At 39.5% G+C, this 18288-nt stretch overlaps 2 protein-coding genes across 2 annotated transcripts in view; one reads left to right on the top strand and one right to left on the bottom strand.

The window, feature by feature from the left end:
- Window positions 1-3795, bottom strand: part of ap3b1a (adaptor related protein complex 3 subunit beta 1a) — a 56465-nt gene extending 52670 nt beyond the window's left edge. Inside the window, exons 1-2 of the mRNA XM_087843894.1 lie at window positions 3777-3795; window positions 2926-3059 (exon numbers count right to left, since the gene is read on the bottom strand). Of these exons, the coding sequence (XP_087700020.1) occupies window positions 2926-3053 (128 nt within the window). The 5' untranslated portion in view covers window positions 3054-3059; window positions 3777-3795. The remainder of the gene's footprint in view (window positions 1-2925; window positions 3060-3776) is intronic.
- On the top strand, window positions 3793-15551 carry LOC102800293 (secretory carrier-associated membrane protein 1-like). The gene is made up of 9 exons (XM_006796903.3): window positions 3793-4040; window positions 7365-7442; window positions 9113-9220; window positions 9836-9947; window positions 10246-10374; window positions 11738-11897; window positions 12000-12101; window positions 12637-12754; window positions 12855-15551. Exons 1-9 carry the CDS (start codon window positions 3984-3986, stop codon window positions 13002-13004), a joined length of 1014 nt encoding a protein of 337 aa, XP_006796966.1. The 5' UTR covers window positions 3793-3983; the 3' UTR covers window positions 13005-15551.
- Window positions 15552-18288: the final 2737 nt, after the last annotated feature.

Genomic DNA, 18288 nt, shown 5'->3' with positions numbered 1-18288 from the left:
GTTAAAATATTATATATTTTATAAAATATCCACATTATCAACAGGTTGGGAAAAGCAAGACTAGTCTACAATACTGGAACAGCAGTAATAAAAGAAGAACTGTAAAAAAAAATATTTTGCAAGTGGGAATTATCAGCTGATTCAGGGATAAACTGGCAGCAACAATACAAAAAAAGAGTAGCAAGCCTAAATTTGCATGACTCCTGACTAATGCCAGTAGTCTGGAAATACCAAATAACCATTTAACATGCACAACCAGCCTCAAATACAAAATTCAATCTTCCACCACTTCCCAAGCTTAGGGAAGTGAAATAGTATAATTCCATTTAAATCCATCATTCCTTTTATTTTTTTTGTGACTGCTTTCAACACAGAGAAATACAATAAGTCTATACAACCAAACCGCTCGGCCACAGTGAGACATCTCTTTGGTCTCAGATAATAAATTAGCCTTATGTGTGTATGATTTGTTGAACCCTAGCACAGAGCTCTCAAACAGAAACAAGCGCCCTTTAAACACTAGAACATATTAGAGCAAAGTTGCATCTCTCATCACGTGCAACACACATTCAGCAATTTTAACTAAACTTCCAAATTTGATCTAATTTTAAAAGAACTGACTCTAAATATATCCTCAGCTATTAAAACACTAATGAACAAATATGCAATGTATTCTCCAAGCATGGACATGGTGAAGTTGACAAGCCTTGAGTGCAGCACTAATATGAGACACAGATATTGGCACTAGCACGAAATGCATTTTGGATTCACAGACTTGGTCATTGTGAATTGTGTCTGACAGACATACAAACAGAAGGATCATTCAAGCCCTTGCATATTCTTCTGGTCCCTCAGCTTGGCCCTGAGTTGGCCAAACACATGACCAAACCTCCCCCAACTGGGTAGATGATCATGTGAGACAGTGTTAAGGTTTATTTCAACTTAATAAGAAACATTTCGGAAATGTTTCTTGTTAAGATTACATCAGTGATGAAAAGCAAAAGGATACATGAGGACGGATCCTGCAGGAAAAGCTTTAAATCAAATCAGAAGCTGAACTGTGACCCAAAACTTTTATGAATGTATAAAACTTACTAACAGACTGGGGCCTGAATTATGCTTTAGTAGGAAATTTGCTAAAGCACAGTAGATGCAGTGTATGGTTAAGAGGGGTTTCCGGTTACGTCGCAGGGACATAGGCTTAACGCATAAGTCTAAATCAAGTTAGAGCTCCTCAGATTTTAAGTACTGCAGTCAAGTCTAGACCAGAGAATCTGGTACCCTGTGTATGTACCTTCAAACACAGATTGTTACACTAGAACAACTGAGATGCATAGTCACAGAATTTGCAAGAAATTTCCAAAGTCAAAAGATGATTAAACTGGTTATTGGCTGCCCTCTAGTGGTAGAATGCAGACATGGAACTTAAAATACATGAGCAACACAAGCTTATGAAGGCAACTTATTAGCATTTCTCCATTTGCTGGTCTTAGAAAGAAATGTACTGACTGTCAAATTCTGGGTCCAGTATTTATTTCCTTTTTTTGGTGGTATATTATGTTTTGCTAGTTATTGTGCTTTTTTTCTGCCAAGAAAACAAAGAAATTCTCATGATAAAAAATACATTTTGAAACTTTTCATTTTATCATCATTCCATATTTGATCATTTACTCTCAGCACAGGTATAAATGCTTGCAAATGTATGGGGCACTTATGTGGGCTACATCATAGGCTCTAGATAGATTTACAGCAGACGTATAAACTAAGCGTTATGCAGCACAAAACTGATCCAACAAAGATCAATGATATAAGTATAAGACCATCTTACTTGTTGACAAGTCAATAGGCCCAGTATGACATTTGGAAAACAGGTTGAGACAGAAAGAGGTCAATAAAGTACAGACAAGAAATACAGCAAACTTATCTTTCCAAGGATTCCTTTACTTGCTTAGAGCTGGATAACAGCAGCTTTAATGAGCATTAAAAAAAATGAAGTTTTCGACATTTCCTTTAAGCCTTTTGACCACTGTGTAATAGGGTCAGCGCAATCCACCTGCAGGAACAGGACTACACGTGTGTCCCAGCGCTTGCTCATTTATAGCCAGCAAATTCACAGCAGCTCTCATCTTAAAGTGCTTTAAATTGGTAAAAACTTTTGAAAGATTTGGAAGAGAACTCCAACTATCAGGTGTTCCACTATAACCCCCCACTTTGCGACAGTGGGGAGGATTGCGTCCCTTTTAACAGTGAAGTGTGTAGCATCCGCTTAAAAACATGCAAGCACTTTCTGCTGTTTCACAATAAATACCGGTATCTGAAGATTCTGTGATGAAGCCACTGCAGTTGATATTTTATCAAGCTCTCCCTGTGCAGTGATTGCAATGACTGGAGCCTTACTGAACTAACTAACCCAAACAATCACAAAGCGGACAGAGATGAATACACAAAAGAGCCACCAAAATTCATAATCACAGTAAAATACAAAGTAATCAGGTGGAGATAGTAAAAAAAAAATGATCGCAAAAATGACAAAACGTGACAAAAAGTGTACACTACAATATGAAAAACAACCACGAGATGGAAAAGAAAAACCAACAGCAAAAAAAACAGGCAATACAAGTACACCCTGAGCACACAGAAAGGTGCAAAGCAACTGGAAAACCAACCAGAAAAAGGAAAACTCAGTGATCACAAATACAAAACACGTCCAAGCCACGTCTTGCCATTTTATCGCTCAACTTTGCTTACTGCAGAAGGGATAGGGGGCTGTCATTTGCCACCATTGCCCTGCCTGTGGATGCTACTGGCCTCTTTTCAAGACTACGACACTGGAAGTTAGCCATATGGAGTTCAACAAAAACAACCCAACTGTGCCAAAAAACAACCACCGTGACGAGAAACGGAACACATGCTGAGCTAGCTTACTTTTTAAAGTCGGCGCTGAACAGTCCGAAGGCAGCTCCGGTGCTCGAGGAGGTCGGGGTGCTCTCTTGACCCGCTTCCACCGCAGCCTCCGCTCCTCCTTGGTCGTTGTATGAGACTCCTGTCGACATGCTGAGCTTTAAGACAAACGGCCGACAAAGAAAACTTACTCGCCTTTTCTTACGAGCTATGAAATGTTCATAAAGTTGGTGATAATGTTAACTTAATGTTGACGCTGAAGTTCCTGCAAAAACTTCTTTAATGTATCACCCAACTTTTTACACGCAGTAGCGGAAGTGTGAGTTGGACAAGTGAGCGTCACATGACAGGGATTCAGAGGCAGAGAGCTCATAGATCTACCGCAACTAGAAGAGAGCCGGCCAAAAAATAGATGTAGCCACAACGTTGAATAGCCAAAGCATCACGATAAAGTCCACAAGGTCAAAACAGCAACATTTTTGTCAAGACCAGGATATTTTCAAGAAAAGTGGGTTTTCCTGAAGTTTGTGCTATTGTTGTCGTACTTTATTTTTACACTTTAAGTGTAATAAAGTATGACAACTTTACGACAAAAAGTCTAAATGAGTGCGGGTATAAAAAAAAATAAATCAAATATTTTCCAAGTAATAATATTATTTTTTAAAATAACTTATAAATATTAAATATATTTAATTCTTTCATTTACGTAGATAAGTCGATGTACGACCTGACATTTAATCGGAGATAAAATGTCACAATTCTATGACAAAATGTAAAAATGAGTGTGAGTAAAGCGTTAAATTATTTCTAAATAAAACATTATTTTTAAAAAAAATAACTTTTTGGATTTATTTATTTTTTTGACGTTTCCCTACTTCCGCCTGACGTCTCGTTATGTCACGTGTGTTCCGCTGCTGGTGACCAATCCCCCACCTGGACAGTCTGACGTTTGACTTCAGCCCTTGTCTTTTCTATTACAATTTGTTCGAAACAGTTGGTCTTTTTTAACTGTCTGCGCCGACTTTGGCTATAAATATTAGCCTTAAGACACATTTAGCGGAATAAGTCGTCCTATTTGGACAATGTCAGATTTCGACAGCAACCCTTTCGCGGACCCGGACTTCAGCAACCCGTTTCAGGTAACCTTAACAGCCTACGTTAGCCACTTTAACTTTAGCTGCCGTATCATTTTACATTAAGACTGCGTGGCTAGGAAAGACTGGCATGGGGTTGGTTTGAATAAACCTGCTCTGATAAGGCGACTTTAAATTAGCTGCTGCCAAAACCCTCTCGTCCTCCTGCTGCTCGGTTTCAGTTGAACTGTCACTTAACGTTGCCGCACTCTGACTGGCAGAAGTGACATAACATTAAAATATATGAGGCTAGGCTTCCAGGTGTTGGCTCTGATTCAAACTGAAGCAGGTTGGGTCGCTGGGTTTTGTTATAATTATCCCCCATCCCTTTAAATTCCCACCTGTTCGACATTTTTCCTCACATTTACGACCTGGTTAAACAACTTATGCTCAGATGTTGCGTATTGTTTCTTTTATGTTTGACATTACGTTAGAGTGATTGACTCAACTTGCCAACCTGGAGACGATAATGTTAAAAACTGATCATGTAATGCTGTGTAGGAACGTAAAAACAGAGACAAACATCCTTTCCCTTGCTTTTATTGTGCTGTTGTCTTTATTTAGGCGTCTGACTGAAGACGTCTTGTGTTTACGCTCACACAGTGTTGTGTCATAATGAAAGCATTCATGTGATCATGTGCTCCTTGGTATTTCCAGGCCTATCCTCCTCCGCTCATATCAGGTGTACTCAACAAAACAATAAAGTTTTGCTATTTTCTGAAATTTCTAACATTAATGGACCAAAAACATAAGACTATTTATTAATTAAAATAATCACGAGGTGCTTCCCTCAGTTTCATTAAGACCACGTTGGTTGTTTTAACATTGATTGTTTGATTGGAGCATGCCAAGAATAAGCTAAAGAAGTGTTTGTTTGTTTAACATCAACCAGCCAAACTGGGTTCATTTCTTTAGCAGTTGATTGAGAATCTAAACATTTAATGCTGTTTTAGTATTTTCTATGAAATGCTTAAAAGATAAATAAATGGACTGTCATTTAGATCTCCAAAAGTTGATTCTGTTCATCTGGACGTCATTTTGAGTTTCTTGAAATCAGCAGTAACATCTTCAGTGTGCTTGTTATGTCCATCAAAAGCTTAAAATCAACTTTTTATTTTTGTCATACACAACAAAGAACATGAGCAAATCTTCATATTTGGAAACTAGAAGCCCTCAAATATCATTGCTCATTCAAAGAACATTATAAATTATGCTCTTTAAATGAGGATAATTTACAAAATGCACATTATGGTGTCTTCTGTTTGATGTTAAACTAGTGGTTGAACCCACGTATTTGTAGTAATCCTGTAATTTATTTACAGTAAGCTTAATTTAAGCTCAGTCTAAGAGTCAATATTGTGCACATCCACATACACACAACGTGTGTTATGTTGCTGGTAAGAAGCAGGAAGTAAAATAGCAGTAATTGATAGATGACAACACCTTGTTCTACTGTAAATGTAGTAAATACTTCCCTGCAAGTGTTATAACAACAAAAAGAGAAGCCAAAGCCACAGTTTTTTATACGAGTCATCTCATTTGTTGGTAGTTTGCTGTTAACTTCCTCTCGGTAGCCACCAGTACACTGCTGCTGATATTTAGCAGTATAAAACAGAGCATACAGCTGAACTAAATAGATCAGCCTTTTGTCATAAATAACAGATCTAATTTTCTGAGTCAGAATCAAACTAATCCAGAATTAGACCTGTGGTTCTTTAACCTCAGACAATGCATTTGTTAATTGTGATATATCTGTGCCTGCTCGGTTCTACACAGTACAAGGAAAGCATGTGTGTTTTTTGTTTGTTTTTGTCAGAGAATACCACATTAAAAAGAATCTATTTTAGTTGATTTGATTCATTGCACAGACTTAAAAGAACCCAGCGTTGATGGGAAGATGGTACAGGCTGACCACACAGACGCAAGGAGAGTGAATAATTAATTGGGTTCATTAACATACTAACACGAGTGCTGAAGCCCTGCTGTCCTCCCACTTCTCTGTCATGCGTTGGCTCTGGCTGCCTTGCCTCAGGATAATGGGAGCTTTTTCCCTTCTCTGAGCTATGTTCAATAGTTCATGAAATCATATGGTGACATGTGGTTCCAGGGTACTCGTTGGCTCCTTTCCTACTAAGCTTCATCACTCGCAGTCATGCATCAGATTGTTGAGGCTGTTTTGGCCTATTTCTCTGGATGTGGGCTCAGACATTAGGTTCTATGTTAGCGAATAAAAAAACTTTGTAAGGCAGCTAAGAGCTCACTTTGTAAGGTTTGTAGCTTAATCAAATGTGAAATGAGTAGAAACCACAGAGAGTTGAAGTCTTAGATATGGTGTCGTCAGGTGGTTGAACAGTGCACCTTTTTTGAATCCTGCACTTTAATCAAGATCATGGTGAACACACGTTTGCTGATTCTCCTTGTGTTTTTTGGTTGGGGGAGGGGGGGGGGGGGTTGTTGTTTTTTTTGTTTGTTTTTTAAAGGTTCTGGAGCAGGAACTCCAGAGCTGGAGGTTTCAAAATGAAGACTTCGGTGAATCTGCAGTATGTGTTTGTCCAGCACTAGTGCAGCGTTAAATTTTAAACACGACAGGCCCTGAAATATTTATGCTCCTGGTCTGGTGACAAGGTGTGTGTGTGTGCGCGCGTGTGTGTGTTGGCACAGTAGAAATTTAAGAGTCAGAGAGACGGAGAGGACTGCACTGAGACGGGATAAGGACAGCACTTCGGACTATACGGATTAGATGTTAATCTTGAGCAACAATTTGAAATTCGTGCGTGACTGACGGCAGCTGATGGTGAGTTTATTATCAAAAGTGATGTATGACAATGTAGCTTAGCTGACACCAACAGGAAAAAGGAGTTTTGCATGCAAATGGAGGTAGAATATAAAGTAGTGGCTTGCTTTATTTTGAAAGTAGTTTTGATATGTCAGTCTGGCAAATTAGGACTGTAGTTAAAAGAAGCATGGAGTGCTTTAGCACTTTAGGAGCACAAAGCATAACCAAAGTATGTCTTTTTATTTCGGTCTTTGGCTGCCAGAGCAGCTCAAGAAACTCGTGGTCTTGGCTATTTATAACGACGTTCTCGTGAAAATTATTGGAATCATCTTGTCTTTGCCAGTATTGAATTATAGGCCTGTTGCATTTTGAATACAGAGAGCTTTGGCCTGGATCTCAGCAGAATAATGGAGGGTTTTACTCTGTAGGGATTTCTACTGCTATCCCTGGTTAAAACACAAAGACAAGACAGATCAAACAAAATAGTATTACTCAATTACATTTATCTCATGTAAAGCATTCCCTTTGAATCCTTTTTTCTTCCTTTTTTTTAGGATCCATCAGTGACACAAGTGAGACAGATGTCTCCTCCAGGGTTAGAGGAGTACAATCCCTTTGCAGATGGCAAATCAGTGAGTACTTGGATATTTGCATTTAGTAGCAGTGAGGTTAAAGATCAGGTAGGTCCACCAGAATTACTCAGTAGGTATTTGAGCCTAAAGTTTTACTTATTTTTCCAGCTTTGTAATACATCATGTGAAAATCACATTCCTTTAAAATTATATTCAGCAGAATAAAAGACTAATAAATCCCACATCTGTCCGCCAAGGCAGACAAGTGTGACAACAAAGAGTTGTGATATTTCATCATTTTAATGGATCCCAAGCTAATAATGGAATATACAATTACAGTTTTGTATAGTTCAGACATGTATTCTATGCACTTAGCTATGTTATTGGTCGTGGGTACAGACCAGGCAAACCGGACCTCTCTTTGTTGCTGATGTCACTGCCCTGTTGTTTCAGCTAGACATGGCCAGAACACCTTATCTAAATGCTGAGAAATATCCATCCCAGTATTGGTTTGACTCTGAGCCTCTTCCAAATGTCTAATCTCACCCCGTCTCTAGCGATGAGTCCAGAAATTCTTCGTAATAAGTTTTTGGGTTTTTTTTTCTTTCTCTTGTCTGTAGCTGTAGTCTTGTTATGAGTCGCTGCCCACAGTCTGTATATATAGGCAACTGCTAGAACATAAAGTGATCACATGGTTCACATGCTCAGCACCTAAAGCCACCAAGACATGTGTCCTGAAAGCTTCCACTCTAAGAATTGCCACCTTATTGAGGTGGAGTTTTGACTTGCCCCTGGTAGGGTCTCCAGTAGCAAAGTATTCAAAAGATGGCGATGGGTAAGAAAGTTATCTGTTATCTTCCCCAGGAGAGGAATACTAGGAATCCTTCAGACCTTGGGTTAGGGTCCATTGGCAAGACCCCGATTATTAAGCCTTTACCCGTGCAGCCCAACAGGCTCAGCCATTCTTCGATAGCTTCACTGCCTACAGGAGGAGCCATCGTTGTTTTGTGCCTTCTAACTGCACATATCTTAGCACATACACACATGCAGTTACATAAGACTAAATCCTAACATTGAGCAGCGGTTCCCACCTTGGAATTCAAGATTGCTTTCAGCAGTCGCAAGATATGTGACTGCATCAGTGTAATCATTTTCAGCCATCTAAATGTTAGTTGACTGAATCCATCTGAGAACCAACTTTATCAGTGACAAAGGGCTGTGAGAAGACTGTTTCAATAAAAAGTTTGGAAGCCAAGAGACTGAAGTATTGTGGTCAGTTTAGCTTTTTGAAGCTTTGAGAAGAAATGGCCTTGAAAAGATGTTGTTATAGGGCTGCAAAAGGTTGGGCACTAGATCTTTGAGCATGGATATTGTATCACTGCTTAGCTTGGCTCAAACATTTTTGTTTCTCTTAAGAGCTTACACAGGCTTCTCTCTCTCTACAGTACAACCTCATCAATTTCACAAATTTGTATTGTACTTTTTTTTTTCATACATGTGCTCTTCACCATTTGTTGCTTTCATTTATTTTATTTTATTTTATTTATTTTTTTTGCTGTGCATCTTTATTAATGCTCTAATAAAATATGAGATTTAGTTGTACCATATTTGACATTTTCTTTGGCTTGTGTTTTAAGTATTGCATTACAAACCTCTGATTAACTGTGAGGTCACATCGTTAGCAGTTATAGGAATCATGTAGTTTTTCTCTAACCATGTGTACTTTATAGACACCTGCAAGTATGGCCCCCAAGACTACGGGCCCTGCTGTCAGCACTCAGCCAGCCATCATGAAACCCACAGAGGAGCCCCCAGCCTACTCACAAGCTCAACCACAGGTATATGTGTTGATGGTATACAGCCAAATAACAGCAGTTATTTCAGTAGAACTTTTGGCTATGCTTACAGCTGCTGCTGTAGTTTCTGCCACTTTCTTTTCAGATTATACAAAGGCATTCTTATTTTTACACAAAGACATGCTGATTGAGTTACCAAAGCTATTGGTACTGAGGTGAGAGCGTTACGTGTCACCATGAGTAAGCAGACTGTGGTGCATCTATTGTTTTAGTCCAGCAACACCAGCAGAGACTGAGAGAAAATGTATTAACACCACGGCTGATTTCACACTGAGTTTGTGGACAGAAAAGTGGCTCTGCGGGAGACCGCCTCTATCTGTGATTGGCCTTTGTAGCAGAAGTAGACACAGAGTCAGAGGGAAATCATGGTTGGTGGAGGAAATAACTTGAGATTGAGCATCTCGTTTGTGAAGCAGACTCTGGGGAATGTGTTGTTATGATGTCTGTTCTCCTGCTGGTGCTGTCTCTGCAGAGAATTGGACTTATTCCAAAAGTAGAAATAGAGCATTTCTAGTGAGCAGGGAGGGGGAAAGTAATTGGCCAAAAAGTTTGTGTACTTTTTCCAATGTGTTGACATTTGTTTGTGTGTGTTTGCAGGAGCAGTCGCAGGCAGCTGCTGAGCTGCTAAGGAGACAGGAAGAGCTGGAAAATAAGGCTGCAGAGCTGGACCGCCGGGAGCGAGAGATGCAGTCAATCAACGTATCTGGGGGTTAGTATGTCATCACAACACAGCCACAGATCAGTGCTGTCATAGCAAAGCATTACAGATAATGATGACGCTTGTAAATGCACACAATGGCTCATTATATGCCAAGCAATGACTACACGTTAATTTAAATGTTAATTGTCATGCACACAAAAAATAAGCGGGAATCAGTATTTGCACTCAGTAACTGCTAACTGTCATCTGACAGAAGAGCAGCACGTAAAACCTGAGCGACACTTTCAAAAAGATGTTGAAGTAACTCACAAGCTTGACTTTGATTTTTTTTTTTCTGCTATTGTAGGCAGGAAAAACAACTGGCCTCCTCTCCCAGAGAGGTTTCCTGTGGCTCCGTGTTTCTACCACGATATTACTGTAGACATTCCCGTAGAGTTTCAGAAGACAGTCAAAATCATGTACTACCTCTGGATGTGTAAGTAAACTTTTTCTTTATGTTGACCCCTTCAGTTTAAGGTGTCTGGCTTAAAATTGACAGAAGAAATTTGCTGTCTTGTACCAAGTCTGGAGTTTTTCATCCTCTGGATTTCAGAGCTAGGCTATAAGTAGTGCATCACCTGTGGCCTACTTGTACTTACAGGGACGGCCACTGCAGCTCAGATTACTCATGCTCTTTAGTTCCTTTTTTTTTTTTTTGTGCAAAATGACAAGAGAGGGTGTGTATATCCATTTACAACTAAAGAAAGGAGTCGAAATGACTCATAGATGTATGTAAAATTTCATAGTAACTGAGATTTATAAAAGTGCAGCCTGCTAATGTACGTATCTGATAAAAAGATAGCATCTGCAGTTTTATTCCTGCTTGCATACATAGTTTTATGCATGTTCCCCACAGACTGTATCTAAAAGATGGACATAGCCACTGTGAGATCACCCATTGATTCTGCACTTGCCAATGAAGTGGCCATGTTTGCATTAAACATTTGTGCTAAATTATCAGCTAGTACTAGCAAGCTTTTTTAGCAAACTGCATTCTAAACTACGTTCATACATGCAAACACCTAGAACCACATCTGCTGAAATAATGAAATTGTTAATGAGCTGATAATCTGCTGTTTCAGATGACCTTTAAAGCCGCCCTGAGTAGTTTAATCCACCAACTCCCCGAGTCAAAACCTCACAGCTCCTGATGGTGAAAAATACTGTCTGTTGGTGTATGTGGGGGTGGAATCAATACTTCAAGTAGAATTCAGTAGCCACATGACAAATGCACGTGCCGCAGTCTTGCGACCTGATGAAGCAGCTTGGACATATGATTTGCTATAAGGCTGGTTTACAGAATTCAGTCGTTTTTACTAATAAGTACAAAGACTTGATTTTTAAATCAACAGGCTGTATCTTTTTCAAGCTCAGGTGAAGGGTCTCGGTACCACTGGTATGTCAGCTAGCGGGCTATTGTCATATTTCACACTGTGCTGTAAAATCCCTGCAGTCAAACTGACTCAGTGAATGTGTAATACCTTTAACTTTGCAGATACTGTTAGGCCCTCGAGAGCAAATGGTAATGAATTATTAACTGTGTGCGTGCGTGTGTGTGTGCGTATGTTGTTTCCAGTCCTGCACTGTGTTACATGCTTAAATATTAAGTTTCAGTGTTTCCTCCTCTTCCATCCAAGGCTCGATTTGGTAGGACTCGATTGGACACTTCTCCTTCAGCCTATTTTCCATGTTTTGGCATGTACACTTAAACAGCAGGGCTGGCACACTGTCACACTTAAGCCAAAGTCTCCCTCCACATATTTACTGTATTTTTTTTCCTCTCTCTCTTGACCTTTCAGTGCACACTGGGACTCTGCTTGCAAACCTGATCGCCTGCCTGTCCTGGTTTGCCGTGGATGGAAACCGAGGTGTGGACTTTGGCTTGTCGATCCTCTGGCTTCTGCTTTTCACACCGTGTTCTTTTGTCTGTTGGTACAGACCGCTTTATGCTGCATTCAGGTAAACGACATGATCCAAAATTGTGTTCACAAGCACAACAATCACGAGGACCCTCCTGTGCCCACTGTGCTCTTCATATCCTCCACTTTCATCTTTCTACAGGATCGACAGCTCATTCAGGTTCTTTATTTTCTTCTTCATTTACGTCTGTCAGATTGGCATCTATGTCATCCAGTCTATTGGCATCGCTGGCTGGGGAGCCAGGTAAGATAACACGACTTAAAATAAATTTCCATAGCACTGTATTTTTATGACATTTTTAGGTAAGACGGATGTTACAAAGACACATCTGGGGTTACTTAGTGAGGTGGTTGGCTTTGCATTTAGTCTAGATTTTGGTCTTATACTGAGAAAAATATCTGTACTCTATATCGTAGATCTCATGAACTGATCAGTTAATGTGATGATTAAGACAAAGTCTGAAATATTTCTATATTTGTGTTAATTAATATTGAACTTCTTGTCTTTTTTTTTTTTTTTTAAATAAAGTGAACAGATCTTTTTTTTTAGGTCCCTGTTGTGCCACTGTAAGTGTCTATGGTGACACATCCTTTAGGTCTAGGTAGTGTGGAGGCCGGGTCTTTGCTTTACCCTCTGTAGTTTGAGTGCTCCGGTGTTTGACTTCACCCAAGTAAACTACAGCATTTTAAACAAGTAGTTCTCTCAGAGGATTGAGATGGTAGTGAGACTGGTTAGTTGTCACGTTGTTGTTGTGTGTTAATGATTTTCTTATCCCTAGCGGGTGGATCTCAGCTTTGACTGGCCTGAATAAAAGCATCCCAGTGGGCATTATAATGATCCTCGTTGCTGCTCTCTTTACCGCTCTGGCTGTCCTGTCTCTCATCATGTTCAAAAAGGTAAATGCACAGTAGGCCTATAAGATATCTGAGTAATGTCTGTTACAGACTCTTCAGGCCCTAATTTTGCCCTCTTGTCCCCCTTTCCTTCTCCCCTCAGGTCCATGGGATGTACCGTACCACCGGTGCCAGTTTTGAGAAGGCACAGCAGGAATTTGCCACGGGCGTCATGTCTAACAAAACGGTACAAACGGCCACTGCTAATGCTGCTTCCAGGGCTGCACAAGGAGCCTTCAAGGAGCAAGTCTGAAGCAGAGAGCTCGCTCATCTGACCCTCCTCTGTATCCAGCTTCCACTTATACCTGCCTTGTTTGAACAAGTTACAACCCCCCTCCCCATCTTTCTGACACTACTGAAGGGGTTTTTGTGGGGGTGCTACAGCTGAACATCCACTCATCTACAATCTGTAGCCTCTCAACCTTCAAACAGGCTCTCTTGTCCCAGTCTACCTGCTCCTGCAACATCGTGCACTCTAGGAGTCCTTTAACCAGAGTGCTCAACTTTATTGTCTCTGTGTGGATTTCAGGGTTTGTGTGGATGTATGGCCAATTAAATGAAGGTTTGTGTGCCTTTTTTAAATGTTGTTGCTGTCCTCGAGGCCTGCTCGTCTTCAGGCAGATTCTAAAGTAGCTGAACCGACTGTCTGAAGTTACCTGGGCATTTCTCACCATGAACAGATGCTTGCTTTCTGTGTGTTTATCAACCTAATCACCACTTTCTGTTTCTGAATTTATTTATTTATCTGGCAAACAGAAGTTATCTTTGAGTTAAAGCAGCATTACTTGATCTGTTTCGGTGCTTTCTTCTTTCATGAGTGCATGGCTTAACACTGCTGACCCCCAATGGAGTAACTGTATACTGCTGAAGATGAATGCTGTGCATTCCACTCCGCTGCTTTGCTTTCTACTCTCTTCGCTCGATTTAGAATTGGGTATGTAAAAAGTATGTAGCCTGAAATTCCTTAAAGTGATATCTCATCTGAAATCTTACCTACCCAAGTATCAACACTCACCGGTGGAGACTGTAGAATAACAGAAGGAAGATATTTCTGTCATTAATGAAATATTACAATTAGAATGAAGCAAGAAATAAAAATAATAATGATTAACCCTTCAATTTTAGGCAAACGGCAACTTCCGGGGCTGAAACACACCGAAGTGCCAAAAACGCTCCAAACGCGAGTCAGCCCCCATAGATTCCCAATGTAAAATCTCCAAGTGTAGCCATTAGATTAACGTGTTTGTAGCTTTAAACAAGAAAGGGGTTGAGCCTCGACAACTTTACTTGCTCGCTAACATCAGCCACTCCACTCTTTCATCCAAATATGGTCACTTCTGGCTCCAAATCCAGCTTTGGCACTGTGGAAGTGCTAACAGTCAAGTTTCAAAACTCAGAGTTCACAAAGCAGTGGGCAACAGCACAGTGGCTACGCCATCGTTTATAGTCTGCGTCGTTAGTACAGGGATGGACAGAAGTAGATTGTGCTCACAGATTGATGGCACTGTTTTGCCATCTAAGCAGACAACAGTTGTCATTCTGCAAAAGCTACAATCCACAAACAGTGTCTGATATTTGAGTATCACTTTAAAGGTAATTGTCAAGTATTTATTTGACTGAAATCTTCTGCTTCTATTGATCTGCATATCTCAGCAAGTCGCATTTTAAATCTGGACTTGGTTCTTTCTCTGACGTTGGCAGTCGGTACAGATACTTCTAACAGTGCCCTCAGGCCTTCCTGCTCAGTAGTCTAGATGCTTAACTTGCTTTTTTTATTGCATTAGCTGAGTCAGCTTGATTTTCACCTGAAGCCTACCATTTTGTGTCCTTTCCTAAAGAGAGCCACTACTCCATACATACAGCTGCACGATTTATAAGCAAGGAAAGTGTAATTCGTCTCTAGCTTCCCTTCAGTGCTGGAGATTTACCTCAGCTTTACTCAGGATGCTCTCCGCTTGCATGACGAGGTTAAATATTATACAAGATTGTACAAAATTTGACAGGCCTCTGGTTTTAAGTATGTCTTGTAAATCAGTATCAGTATGTTGTAATCACAATAAAAGTGACTTAAATTTGACAAAAGGGGCCAGTACGTTGATGTTGTGTTGTGACACTTGCGTATTCTTAATTTTATGGAAGTCCAGCAAAACTACAACCACATCTGTTCTTTTACTCTCATTTTTGTGATCAGATTTAACAATACAATTCCACCTGCTAAAATGTCTTTGAATCTGTCTTTCTATGTGTTATTCAAACTGCAAAGCACTTTCCTTGATTTTGCATTGTGTGTGTGTGTGTGTGTGTGTGTGTGGTGAGTAGATGGAGGGAGTTGGGTCTTTAAATTTTAATGTGTGTGCAGGACAGTCTGGCTGTGGGTTCCTTCTTGCCTTTTTTGTATTTCTTTATTTTTTTTTCTCCCTACACACTGGCTTAATTTGGGCCAGTACAGTTAAGGAGCATCAGGCTGAATTACACTTCCAGTTTTTGCTGTTAGTTTTAATATAAACATGAAGCTGCAATGCAATGTGAACTGTGCGTTGTACTGTAGACCGACTGTGGCTTCAAGCTGTGCTTTAGAGTCATGAATTGTGGTAGAGAAACAATGAAAATTAAAATGCTGATCCGCATCTCTTAAATTTTATATATATTAATATATGTTTTTGAGATGAAATATGAAGGGATGTGTTTTGTATGGTTTACAAATGGTAGACTATCTGCTCTAAATGTTTGTGCAATTTTAAGGTTTCACCTACAATCGCATGACCAGTAGTTTGAGTTTTGTATATTTATTGTATTAACACTGAATAAAATTCTTCTTCTATATGTGTTTCATGGCTTCTCTTTGTATGAAATTATGCTCATATTTGCATTGTAGAGAAAAACGTTAAAAGGTACCTATTATACTTATCTTCTGTGTCACACACAGACATATAGATGAAAATGTAAGTATTTCCATGCTGTTAAACAGAGCAAGGAATTGTTTTTTTATTTTTTTTAAACAGCCTTTCCAAACATCCTAAATTTATTTTGGATTTTTTTTTATTGCCTTCTTATATTGTCTTGTCAATCCCAGTCCATTCTTTGGTAATTCTCTCAAGCTTCTCCAGATTTAATGTTCTTCTGGAGGTAGTTCCTCACCAGGACCAACGTATGTTTTGGGTCGTTATTATGTTGGAAGACACAGCAATGGCCCAGATCAAGTTTTGATGCTGATTGGTTTTCTTTCAGAATCTTCACATGCCTTTTATTTCTTCATGAGTCCTTCCTGACAGCATGACACTCTCACCCCTGTGATGATGGTGACTTTGGGTTCTACACCTCTCCATTGTTTCTTCTTCAGAAGTGGAGTGTTTCTTGGTCTGTAAGCTCACAGCTCATTACTGTGCAGGGTTTAAGTGACTATCTTTTTTGAGGCTGTAATTCCCAACTTGGCTAAGTCATTCGCTCGTGTCTTAGCAGTTGTTCTGGGGTCTTTAGACTCATCTCTCATGTGTTTTCTTTCCCAAGTCTTTCAAATCTTTGGCTTCCTACTTCTGCGAGACTTGTTCTGTGCTGTACGACTCTTTCTTGATTCTTGATGAAACTTCTCTCTTCAGTTCTTGACACTTTGAAATGCTGTGATAGCTTTGTACATCCATCTCTTGCTTTGTGAGCATCAACGAATCTTTTTCTCTTAACTGAAGTCTAAAGTCATTTCTTTTGTTTTTGGCATGATGACAAGTGACAGCTCACACCCTCGCTGATGTTTTTATACTGTGTGTAAATTGGAAGATAACCCTCAGTTTTAACTTGGTTTTACCAGCTTTGAGCAAAGTTAAAATTCATCATTGCACAGCAGTGGTTTGTGCTGTGGCTCAATAAAAGGGCCGTTTCTCAGGAGGCTAATAATATTGACCCTAGTAATTTAATTCTCGTAGTCAGTAATGAAAACGAATTTAGAAAAGCTATGTTGAAAATCCTTTGCGCTGTTAAAAAAGCACTTGGGAAAAATTATGAAAAACTTCAAATTTCATAGGTGCTAAAAATGTGGTCTCATCTAAGAAGAGTATGTCTTAATATATTAAGCATGACCAAATTTTCAAATAATGAGTATTAACTACTGGCTAAAAGTATTAGCTGTGAGCCAAAAGTACCAAACCTCCCTAAAAACTTTGCATGATGTCATTAAGTACATGGTCAACTCAAGCACAGCATGAGCACTGGCTATGAGTACAGACTCCCCACCCACCCACAAACCTTTTGTTACTGCAGGTTAACATTTCACCACCTTGCCGCTTATGGTGAACAACAAGTTTGTTTTTTGATTGTGATTGTGCAAGATTGTGGATTATAAATAAAGCCTTCCAAAAATTCAAAATTTTTCCTGTTTTTGTCAGCTGTTTGTGAATTTCACAAAAAAAATCTATCTCAATCTATCTCACGAAGAGACAAGTGATGGATTCATCCCCACTGAAATCCACTCCAGCTAACAACAGCTTTAAATGTTTTTTGGATTAAAAACAACAACAACATTGCATTAATGTTGCACAAAAACCCGGAATAAGTTTAGATATTTTTAACCCTCAGTTAAGCAAAACTATTCAGCAGAGTCCAAGAATAAGACTTGAAGCTGGGAAAAAAGCAGGGGGGAAAATGAGCTTGCACTATCTGTCGAAAACCAGATGAGGTCAGTATTTATCAAAGGATGTCACCTCAGAGTAAATATGGCTAGAGTGACTTCCAGCCAACAGCATCAGATTTTGTTTTACAAGAAGATTAATCTGAGTTCATTTAAGAGGTTCAAACTGTAGGTAGGCAGAAGAAAGGGGCCACATCTGAGAAAGACAGTAAGATTATCAATAAAATAACAACACTCAGTGTAGTACTAAATATGAAGAGGCTAAAGCAGGGGTGTCGAACTCCAGGCCTCGAGGGCCGGTGTCCTGCAGGTTTTAGATCTCACCCTAGGTCAACACACCTGAATCAAATGAATAGTTTATTACCAGACCCCTGGAGAACTGCAAGACATGTTGAGGAGGCAATTTAGCCATTTAAATCAGCTGTGTTGGATCAAGGACACGTCTAAAACCTGCAGGACCTGCAGGGCCCTCGAGGCCTGGAGTTCGACACCTGTGGGCTAAAGGAACAATGTTTTACTTTGTTTAACAATTTAGGATTAATGAAACATTTCGGATAGAGATCAGAGTTTCAACTTTTTAAATGCTGAAAATCTAATAACATGTTTTGTGAAAATAAAAAGGAAACTCGTATACCAAAAGTGAAACAATGGGGAAGACAAATCATGTCAAATGTTTACTAGAATGAACGACATATACTGAAAGACGGGCAGAAATATGTCTCCTGAACAAAGAGATTTGAAACAATTCTGACCTTTATAAAAGAATTGGACCCAACAGAAAGTGATTCAGAATAATTGGGTTTTGTGTGTACATGGCTCATCTATGAGTCTTTAAATGTTTGCTGGAAACCAGTTCATTGTTATGTGATTGACAAAATAAGTCCCTTTGCTATGTGTAAAAATGTAAGTAACATTTGCG

Source organism: Neolamprologus brichardi, chromosome 7 (genome assembly GCF_056152115.1).
Source record: "Neolamprologus brichardi isolate AB-2024 chromosome 7, ASM5615211v1, whole genome shotgun sequence".
NCBI classification, from domain to species: domain Eukaryota; kingdom Metazoa; phylum Chordata; class Actinopteri; order Cichliformes; family Cichlidae; genus Neolamprologus; species Neolamprologus brichardi.
Note: the sequence above shows the minus strand (reverse complement) of the source record. Positions and strands in the feature narration are given on the sequence as shown.